Consider the following 11,897-nt stretch of genomic DNA (forward strand, 5'->3'; position numbering starts at 1 on the left):
ACTGACTATAGACATTGTCACTGTGAGAAATATTAACCATCCCTTACGAAGTCAATTCGCGTATAATTTGTTTATAATTCACCTCGTTATCGGCGGTTTAGGTTCGTTAGGAAATCTCATCTGCAGAAGAAATTCGGCCGCATGTGTACCCAACAACACGCATTAGAGTGCGCCAAACCTTCTCCTTAGGAGAAGGTGCCTTTGCCCAACATGGACATTTACAAGTTGCTATATGACGTCAATAGTGACGTCATTGACGAAGCTGTACGCTTAAGAGAGATAAAGATAAAATTGGGGATTTAACTTATACTCAGATGCATATTGCCCGGTTACGATGACGTAAACATTTGGTTAATATTAGGTCCATACATATGAAATTGGCGTTTTGTACGGGAGGAATATAAAGTCAATTTTTTTTTGTAAAATATATTTAATTAATCAACGTATACCGTTGTTATCTATGCACTTTTGCCATCTCATAAGTAGTTCATTGACCCCTTTACTAAAAAAAAAAACATGGGGGCGAGAATCAATAAACTCTTTGAAGGCGGTTTGGACTGCCGCATCGGAGTTGATTTTTTTTTCCCTGTAAGAAGTTGTCCAAATTCCGGAAAAAATGGTAATCTGTCAGCAATTCTAATTGTAGCTCATCTAACTTAGTGGTTGTTTGTTGTGCAGTGTGTGGTCTTGCGTTGTCGTGAAGAGCAGTGGCCTAGAGCGATTGACCAATCTCGGTTGTTTATTAGCTAGTTCTTCCTTCATGGTATGCAGTTGCTGACAATAGATATCTGTCGTAATCATTTGGCCCGATTTTAGAAAGCTGTAGTGAACGACACCGGCGCTAGTCCACCAAACACTCACAACTAACTTTTTACTGAGTCAATTTTCGTTTAGGGCAGGATTTGGCGGGTCTCCAGGGTTCAGCCATTGTGACGAGTGCTTCCAATTATTGTACAGTGTCCACTTTTCGTCACAAGTAATTATTCGATTTAAAATCCCTTCATGATTGGACGGTTGAGCAAAGTAACACAGCAGTCGACGCGTGTTTGCAGTGTTCGATTCACTCAATTCATGAGGTACCCATCGTTCAAGTTTTTTTACTTTCCCGATTTGCTTCAAGTGGATTAATACAGTTTTATTACTTACCCCGAAGCCTGCAGCTATCTCTGATGATCTTTGTGATGGATCCGCTTCCACAATAGCCTTTAATTCTTCATTTTCCACTTCGGTCTTCGGCCGTCCACGGTGTTGATTCTAAAAGTCGAAATTTCCAGAACGAAAATGTTGAAACCAAAAATGTACTGTGCTTTGTTTTGCGACACCAGCGCCGTACACATCATTAATCCTTCGAGCTGTTTCTGTAGAACTGGTGCCACGGTAGAACTCGTACTCGTAAATATATTTACGATTAAATTGCGCGTAATTAACGGCCATATTTATAAACGTTGTTTAGCGAATGTGTTAAACAATGCTGTCTTCTTCTTTCGAATGTCAAATCAATAATGACAGAGAGAGTTAATCAGTGTTTAACTGAACAGCTGCTGAGTAACTTGTACAAGTGAGGCTTGTAATTATTTTTTAAATATTTTATTGTTATGGTATTACTAAATAACGAGGATAGATTTATAATTACTCAATCGCCGTGACAGGCCAAGATCACATCTGAATAATGTGCTTGGAACAAGAAACGATAAAAAAATAAGTAGTTGTATATTTAGAAAATTATATGTAACATATTATATGTATTATATCAATTTATAAATCTACGTGGCAGGATAATTCATAACAAGATGAAGATCTGCGACCAGAAATCAATTGCATTACACACGTGAATTGTTAAAAACTGATGCGTGTATCTTTTAAATGTCATTTTTGGATTCACGAAACTATAGCCTATTCCAATCGAAGCAGAAAACAAACCTTAGAATTTACATATTCCTTGCGACTTGCTAATAGCTCTGTTGTACTTTACTTATTTTACTTTATACTTTTATTGTAAACCACAAAGAGAAAAATATAAAACATGTATACAGCATAAATAAAAGTACAATTTTGGCGACCTTATCGCTACATAGCGATCTCTTCCAGGCAAACAACGGTGTAAGGAATAACTCATAGGGTATGAGGTAGGTGGTGCTGTAATAATATGATATAATTAAAACAAACTAATAAATAAATGTAAATATAAATAGGATAAATGATGTCCTCTAAGAATATCCAAAGTGATCTAGACAGGCTTTCGGTATGGTGTGATCAGCCTTACCTTCAGTAGAAAGATAAAAAACTTAAATTTTGATTACAGTATTAAAGGTAATGTCTTAAAGAAAGTCAATCAAATACGCGATCTTGGGATTATTCTAGATCATAAATTTAGTTTTATATCCCATGTAGATAATATAATTAAAAAATCACTCAAATTATTAGGATTTATTTTAAGAGCTTCAAAAGAGTTTAAAAGGTCGTCAACCAAAATATCACTGCTTACCACAATGATAAGAAGCAGACTTGAATATTGTTCGGTCGCATGGAGTCCTCGCTATCAATTACATAAAGATAGAATTGATAGAATACAAAAAAAAATTACGTCATCTGGCTTACAAAGACAATGTTTTTAAACAGAATGAGCGTTAGAAAAAAAAAATAAAAAAAAAATTGATTCCGATTTTGAAATTCTGATTTGTCAAAGTATATTTTTTTGCTTTGCTTGTAAAAATAAATGTGACAGTTTTATTTTAAATATAAACAAAAAAGAGAATGCTTTTACCCAAAAATATGCTTTCGACATGTTTAAAACGTGCAACAAGGACAAATTATATACATCCTACTAATATTATAAACGCTAAAGTTTGTGAGGATGTATATTTGTTACTCTTTCACACAAAAACTACTGAACGGATTTGGATGAAATTAGGCATAGAGATAGCTCGTATCCTTGTTTACTATATAGGCTAATTAACATCTCACCCTCTTCTCACATACGCAGGCGCAGCCGCGCGCGGAAGCTATTTAAAAATAAAAACTGAAACAGGGCTGCCACTCGTACTCTAGTATCTAGTAAAGAGTTTCAAAGTATATATGTATCATACTTTCATGATCATCGATCGAACGTTGTCAAAGTATTTTGATTTCAAATAGGTATAACACTAACATTTTTATATATCCAAAATTTGAATTCAATATTCTTGTATTACAGTACAAATCCCCAAACGATTACAGCCAATGAAATACCAAGTACAATACAGGGCCCCATCGCCACCTCCTCCCGGAGTCACCAGAACTCCTGAGGAAATTGAAGCCGAGCTGAAGAAGGTCGAGGCTCAATATGAGAAGCTCGCTTTAGTTTGTATAGAGTAAGTTTTTTTTTAATATAACGGACAATTAATATCGAAGCTAATAATAATAATAATAATCTTTGTTCACATAAAAAGTAACAAATTATAATGAAGTCCCTGATTTCTGAGCTAGGCTCAAAGACCTGTATTACAGAAATCAGTGTCCTCCCTCATATTTTAGTGACATATCGTTCTATATAAATAAAAAATAATAGATAAATAATCATTTCTTACTGTATACTAGAATGGAGTGTCAGAAGATTTGTGTGAAGTGTGTAGGTATGGTGTGTTTTCGCGTGTGTATGTATGTGTGTGTGTGTGTGTGAGTGTGTGAGTGCGTGTGTGTATATGTGTAATTTGTTTCACAAAATATTATAGCAACAACAGTTCAGTTTGTTCATAATCTAGTCCTAGTAGCCAATTTTTAATAATTACCTTAGTTTCACGATTACATAAGGGGTATATTTTATTTTATTTATTTTGTTATATAAATAAACTGCTTTAAAATCATGTTGTCGTTTGGCTGAAGCTGTTCGACATATAACAGTACACGAGCATTTTAGTCAACGATTACAGATCCAAGCCCATGCAAGCACCACTGAATTTGTATGTGCTTGATGCATGTCGGATGAATATGCCACAAACATATCAACACTATTTGAACTGTGCGTTGGAATAAGCTCCAAGCCTTCTCCACAATAGGATAGGAGGCCTAAACCCAGAAGTGCTACCGTTTCGCAATTTATTTTCCGTTAGGTTTTGCCTATATATTAATTATATCACTCCAGCCTTCCCCATGACGTCATGTGGACAGAACCGCCCGTGATATGCCAGTGGCAGGAGGCCAGGAATCTTTGGACCAGCAACTACGTGAATGATTACAAGTTCAATGAAGATAAGCTCACCGTGCAGTTCAGGACTGGTGTACTGTGTGTGTATTTCTTTTTATCTATTCATGATCTAGAGATTCTTGATCTCCCACTGACAACATATGTTGTATATTATATATTATATGTATGTGATTGCATATATTGTTACTCCTGAGAATATATAATAGTCATTTGAATGGTCGCGTTCGCGAATTCATAATATATATAACTCATAACATATAACATATGTGCATTCATAGTAAATAATCTGTTTAAAATATCAATCAGTATATTTTGTGCTGGGATATTGTATTTTACGGTTGATGGAAAGAGTGATCGAGAGTATATCTGGCAAAACATCTTAGATCTCATGGTTGACGGCGTATTGGTAGGTACCACCAACTCATCATATATTCTACAGCAATACCATCATATCAGCATATCTTAGTTTCCAAAATAGGTGGTGCGGTGACGATGGAAGTGGCTGTTAATATTTTTGACAGTGCCAATGTCTATTGGCGGTGGTGACCACGTACCATCAAGTGGCATTTGGAAGTCTGCAAACCATTTTTTAATTAAATTAAAAATATAGAGTTAATATAAATTATTTGTGATGTTAAAGGGCCAATTGGTATAGCATCGCTCAGATATGGTAATATGCCATACCAGGGATGGGATATCAGACCAGACCCAAATAGGTAAGAACGGGACAACTCATTTTTTTAAACAAAATCATCTCATTAAATTAACTCGTTTTCATAATAGAAGGCACTTTTTTTTCTTTTTTTTCTTACTGAAAAAAAAAATTAAAATAGTAGTGTCGCAGTAAATAGGTATATTAAAAACGGGCTATGCTAGTATTATTTGAAATGATGTATGTATATTATTATTTGCCTCTCCTCGTTGGTCTAGTGGCTTGATGTAAGGCCGCAGACCTAGTGGTCCTGGGTTCAATTCCCAAATCGGGCAAATAAAAAGCTATTGGATTTTTCTGTCAGAAAATTCTCAGTAGCAGCCTGGAGTCTAGAAGCTGGAAGTGTGTACACTCCCGTGCCTCGGAAATCACGTGAAGCCGTTGGTCCTGCGCCTGAACTCTTTCCGGTCGTGTCGGATTGCCGTCCCATCGGATTATGAGAGTAAGGGAATAGAGAGTGTAAAGGGTTTTGTGTTTGCACACACACTTGTGCACTATAATATCTCCTGCGTAATTGGCTAATCTCTCTTGAGATTGGCCACCGTGGCCGAAATCGGTCTGGAGGACATTATTATTATTATTATTTACTTGAGAATGTAATTATTTCAGTAAAGGCGTTATAGTAACGGTGACCGGAGTTTGTTTGACTATAACGTGGATTTGTATCGGTAATACTGTAAAATTGAAATGGATCGCCAACGCCACAACGCCAGCTCTGAAGCAACACTTCGATAAGCCGTACAGTGTGAAGAGAATGGTGCAGGTATGAATAAACCGTATACTTTAATTTCTGTAGGAAGTTCTATCTTTCCCAATTCTGGTCCTCTAGTGGATAGAAACTATATGACGCGGCAGGGATTACATTATATACTCGTAAGTCGTAAGTAGTATATATTGCACATCTGTAAAATTGAATTTTATTATATACCTAATATAGTTTAAAAAATCATATTTTTTTTAAAAGAACATTACATTAAAAGACACTTTACAGATACTTCGTCGAAATTAAGACAAGGCAAAAGTCATAAGCATCAATCCTCCATAGATCGGCGGTATATTAATGTCAGTAATTTTAGTAGCCATTAAATCTTTATAAAGACAGATCTAAGTAAATTTTTCGCGTCACGCATATTGACGATATAACTTCCTGTAAATAATAAATGCTCGGTGTTGCAATGCCGTCATTTTGGTCTAGTGGCTAGATAAGAGATCGCAGATCCCGAGCTCCTGGGTTTAAGCCCCAGGTCGATGACTGAAAGTTGGAAGCTTGTACACTCCTGTGCCTCGGAAAGGACCAAAAGTCTTTGATCCTGCGACTAACTCTTTCAACAGACGAGAATGCTGTTTGCACACACAGTTTTTTAAAATTACCCAAAAAAATCAAATACGTAGTTGCAGCCTACTGATTGTCTTGTTTTGATTATGGATTAAAATAAATGAATTGAAATTACATATATATCATTACAGACGTGATAACATAAGCAAATGAACTTGTAGCCACTCGAATTGATTGTCATTTTAAAATTAATAAATTTAGATTATTTATTATTTTTATACGTAAATGTCTCTTTGCTGGGCTTAATACTCGTGTCATTTCGATAAGAAGGTTTGGCACGTAGGCTTATTGCATCAATGCGGGTTGATAAATACCCATGTCGCAGATTTTTCAGACGACACCATGTAGGCTGCTCACGATGATTTCATCACAGAGCACGATATGAATTATAAACACAAATTAAGCACATGAAAATTCTTCGGTTTGAACCGGCATCTTCGGTTAATGTTCACGTATTCTAAATTCTAGGCTCATTTTATACTTTAATAGTTTAATAATAAATAGTTTTTGTTTTTAAATCTATTGATTGTATTGATAAATGGAAAAACCACATACATGTTTCGCTGACGACATCCAGATTGACACAAATATGTATTTCTATGTATTTACTATCATAATTTATCAAATTTTATTTATGTAATGTCAACATTTCATTGACGGGCAAAATATGTCAAAAATACCGTTCGTTTAGTCTTTATTTTATTAGGGCTTTGAGCAAGCCCGTGTGGGTAGGTACCACTCATTGCGCTAAAAAGCAGTTTTCTTACGTTCCGATTTGAAAAGAGAGTGATCCTTAATATCTAATGAGTGGGTGGCACTTACCCAGACGAGATCGGCAATGTCTATGGGCTTATGGAACTTAACATCAGGTGGCCCATACACCCGCCCACCTATAACATAAAAAATATATATTTCAGATAATGCGTGAAGCAGCCTGTGACATGTTCCCAGACTTCGACGCCCACAATCACATTGAAGGCACGAGCCCCAAGGAGTGGGTTATGGAGAGACACCTGTACCACGCGATGGGGTTCTTATCGAGGGCATATCAATTTCAGTGGAGCAGGTAGGTTTACTTGCATTTGTATTATCATTGTTATAATCATTAACGCGCCTGAACTCTTTCCGGTCGTGTCGGTTTGCCGTACCATCGGATTATGAGAGTAAGGGAATACAGAGTGCACCTATTTTTGCTTTTTAATAAAAACTAAATTATTTTGTTGTAAAGTAAAATTAAAGTAACAACATGTAAATGACCCATTAGTGGATTAAGGTCTTCTACCCTTTTTGAGAAAAAGTTTTGAAGATTACTCCACCGCGTTGTTCCAATGCGTGGTGGTGGGTACAATGGCTATTCTATAAAAAATCCTCTTTTTTTTACACATAAAAATGCATCAATCAAATAAAGACATACTACATTCAAGTTGAGTTCTATAACATTTTAATCATATTTTTTTAGCAATTAGAACATATTATCACATAGAATAATAATAATAATATCCTCCAGACCGATTTCGGTCGCGGCAGCCAATCTCAAGAGAAATTAGCCAACTACACAGGAGATATTATAGTGCACAAGTGTGTGCGCAAACACAGGTGCACTTACTATTCCCTAACTCTCATAATCCGATTGGACAGCAATCCGACACGACCGGAAAGAGTTCAGGCGAAGGACTAACGGCTTTACGTGCTTTTCGAAGCACGGGATTGTACACACTTCCAACTTCCAGACTCCGGGCTGCTACTGAGAATTTTTCTGACAGAAAAACTCAATAACTTTTTATTGGCCCGACCTGCGAATTAAACCCAGGACCTCCGGGTCTGCGGCCTTATATCAAGCCACTAAACCAACGAGGCAGTCACATAGAATATATATATCATAGATAATGTACATATTTCAAGAGCGTCTCTAGCCTCCGATATCGAAAATATTATGATCTTGATAATGATATAAGTACTTGATAAATGATACATATGCTGTGATATCATTCTTAATATCATGATTAAATGTTATTCCATGATATTTGTCTTTTTTCAGGTGGAACGTCTCAGCCGGCAGTCGTAATATAATAATACAGTTACGGGAGTCGGTTGACACGAAACGTGAGGCAAGAGAATTTGGCTCATATTTATACCTTAACTGGCTAACTGTTATAAGTCTACATGAAACTTTTATATCGTAATACGTATAACCCTTGGTTAAAACTGCGTACGCCAGTAAACATTTTTTCCGACATCGACTTATTTCAGCCAATTTGAAAACTCGCTAAAATACAAAGGTGCACTATCCGCTCACTCCCTTTTATATAAAGAAATACCGGTACATTGTATTGTGGAGTTCCAGTACGAAGGGCGAATGATTTTAACTACAGGCACAAGGGACATAATAACTTAGTTCTAAATTGGTGGCTCATTGGCACTGGTGACCACTTACCACCAGCGGTCAATCTGAGAGTCCGCCTACCTGTTATAAAAAAGAGAATGCACTTGTGCTTAATAAACATTATAAACTCTCCCAATTTTTTATCTCACTAAAAGTATTTTATATGCCGATATGCGACATTGACCCTTATAATTATAACATTTCAAGAACACACGCATCAAAATAGTGTATCACCATAAGTCATCACCACAATCACCATAAGTCGGTTATCAACATTTCAAATGTGAGTAATGAAATGAGTTCAAACAGAATAGCACTGCAAGCTTTTGTAAGATGAATTCAATTAATTCTATGATTACAGGCGAAATTTCAACTGTTGCACGTTACGCCTCAGCACGCCACGATACTCAAATGTATTGAACTGTCGCAAGAATTTGACACGGAACCCGCTGTTGGTTTGCAGGTACGTATGAAATATACTAATAAATTTACTTGTAAACTACTATTATTTTACTATTTTATTGGTTATCTGTGTATAAATATGCAAAGACAAAATAATTCAGGTTATTTAGCATTTTCTTTATTCTTATTTTGTCAACCGTATTCACGCACGCAGTTGTCTAATTTCTCTTGAGATTTGCCGCCATGGCCGACATCTTTCATGAGGGCATCATCAATATCGAAGGACTCGTTATTCGTTTTATAATGCAAATTCAAACCGACTTAGCTGTTTGGAATATGTCAAATCTTTAAAAAGTAAATTGTCTATGGTCTTATCCAAATATAAATGCTAAGAGTTTTGAGAGCGCCACAAGGCAACGTGTGAGTAAGGGTTATATCAGTTAACTCAGTGATAATCAAAACATAAATAGTGTATAATTAAATAAACACTTATAATACCAATTATACAGACTTTCAAACTAATTGTAAACATACTTTGTAAATACGCTGAGGGTGTAATTTTTTTTTTTATAGAATAGGAAGGCGGACGAGCATATGGGCCACCTGATGGTAAGTGGTCACTAACACCCGTAGACATTGGCATTGTAAGAAATGTCAACAACCTTAGGAACTAAGATTTTATGTCCCTTGTACTTGTAATTACACTGGCTCACTCACCCTTCAAGCCGGAACACAACAATATCAAGTACTGTTGTTTTGCAGTAGAATATCTGATGAGTGGGTGGTACCTACCCAAACGAGCTTGCACGAAGCCCTACCACCAGTAAAATATATATTTATCTTTTTTCGTTTCAGTTCTACCCAGACCTGTTCACCCTGAACATGTCCTACGGTTCGGTAGACGCGAGACGGGCGACCTTCAACATGAAGTACAGGCTGGTTGAAACGGTTTTCGATTTGTTACAGGAGTTGAAACTTTGCAGTTATTCGTAAAATAAATACCGATTTGAAACAATATTATTGTTTTATTGGTCAAATTAAAACCGTTGTATTTTTGTTATTTAGTGTTGAATGTATGTACCAATAGATGGCGCTCATTGGTTATTTATCATTTATGAATCACGCAGGTATCTTGGTATTGGGGCTTATGATAATAAATAATAAGAATGATAAAGAATAAGAATAAGATCCCTAAAGGACTAATAAGGATAGTATGATCACTCCAACTAGCTTCTGCCCACGTGTTGGGAGATGTTAGTTAGCCTTTGATTTAGGCTTACAAGGCACCGGCCTAGGGCTCCGCCAGCCAAAGTGGCCCTTGCTTTTTTTTTAACGCTGGAAAAACGCCTTAACGGAAAAACGCCGAGTGCGCCCCGAACATCAGAATACCCACTAAAAAAACCAGCGGTACCCTTTCCGTCTTAACGAGGAGCGCCACGGGATCGCTTTCGCATGCTACCGTGAACCGAGGTGGCCCGCCCAGCCAAATATAATACTTTTTTTTCACTTCGGATGGTGCTTCGGAATGGGGTATGCTGAAATGTCAGGACCTAGGGGCCTTGGATCTCTAAGTCCGAGCTTCTCTGTAACCCTGACAATGTGTCTCCAAAATTTCATAATGATCGCTTCAGTAGTTAAAACGAAAGCGTAACAAACTAACACACTTACGCAATTATAAATAAAAATCAAGAACTAAATTTAAACGTTTTATTACCACAATATCACGTTTCATTTAAATATTAATATATCCAGACGATATCTTCGATAAATCTCAATTTTCGATAAAAAAAATTATAACAAAAATATATTAATTTTGAGCAAATTCAAACGATATGATAAACGAAATAACGGAAAATAATCTTTTTAAATACGTAATTTCTGTACAGTATTATGCAATAACGCGCCATTGTGACGTTATTGTAGCTATAATATTTACCAATTGCAAGAATAATATAAACAAACCATAGATTAACATATTCCATGCGATTCGCTAACAGCTCTATATATATATAAGGAAAAATGGTGTGTTGAATGTCAGCGATGCTTTTATTTGACAAATACAGTTGTATTACTGTATTTATCAAACACCATTTTACTTTTTATGGCTACCGTAGATTATCTAGACCTTGAATTGACTTGATCTAGATAGTCTAGATCAAGTCAATTCAAGTCTAAATCGTTTATTTATATTTATTCCTGCTGTTGGAATCGGCTAAACAAATATTATATTTAACAAAAATCTTTTATATATGTAACTATCATCGTTACTACATAAAATATTCCACATGACAATAAAATCTTAGCAACACATTCACAACTTACAATAACAAAACATGTAAATACATGCACATGTTTTAACATTTATTTCTTATAGGCGACATCTACTAGAACACACTACACTGTGACGTCAGAGAAAAATCACATTTTTTTTTTAAATATTTCATTAAAAAATCATATATATTTGATATTAGTGGATTTAAAAGGATTTATAAGGTAGTACGCAATAGGTTGAAAAAACTCCGGGTCCGATTTGATTGTTTCTTGATAGCCCGTTTATTGATGGAGGTTATGGGCTATATAAATTCAGACTACTGCTAAAGCTGGAAGTTGGAATCTTAACGGTCAAGCAATAGCCAACTGTTTGAAAATCTATTTACTTAGTGGGAAGGCTTTTTGGAAGGGTGTGTGGGTAGAGAGCACTCGCTCATCATGTAGCCCACCACCAAACAGCCATACCAATTACTATAGACGATGGTAGCCACTTACAATCGGATAGCATTGGCCAGGCTGCCTACCAATTTAGAAAAAAAAACCCCGTTTAATGAATCAGATCCCGGAATCTTGGGTAAACCAATAAATAATAAATATTGGGTTTTTCTGT

General features: G+C 35.9%; 1 protein-coding gene across 1 annotated transcript in view; it reads left to right on the plus strand.

Moving 5' to 3' along the window:
- The window catches only part of LOC126778825 (dynein axonemal intermediate chain 7-like), a 36,827-nt gene extending 26,806 nt beyond the window's left edge, over window positions 1–10,021 (plus strand). Inside the window, exons 17-24 of the mRNA XM_050502526.1 lie at window positions 3,194–3,350; window positions 4,121–4,263; window positions 4,824–4,899; window positions 5,505–5,658; window positions 7,149–7,297; window positions 8,270–8,339; window positions 8,976–9,077; window positions 9,872–10,021. Of these exons, the coding sequence (XP_050358483.1) occupies window positions 3,194–3,350; window positions 4,121–4,263; window positions 4,824–4,899; window positions 5,505–5,658; window positions 7,149–7,297; window positions 8,270–8,339; window positions 8,976–9,077; window positions 9,872–10,009 (989 nt within the window). The 3' untranslated portion in view covers window positions 10,010–10,021. The remainder of the gene's footprint in view (window positions 1–3,193; window positions 3,351–4,120; window positions 4,264–4,823; window positions 4,900–5,504; window positions 5,659–7,148; window positions 7,298–8,269; window positions 8,340–8,975; window positions 9,078–9,871) is intronic.
- Window positions 10,022–11,897: the final 1,876 nt, after the last annotated feature.

The sequence above is a fragment of the Nymphalis io genome, chromosome 27, assembly GCF_905147045.1.
Source record: "Nymphalis io chromosome 27, ilAglIoxx1.1, whole genome shotgun sequence".
Lineage (NCBI taxonomy): Eukaryota > Metazoa > Arthropoda > Insecta > Lepidoptera > Nymphalidae > Nymphalis > Nymphalis io.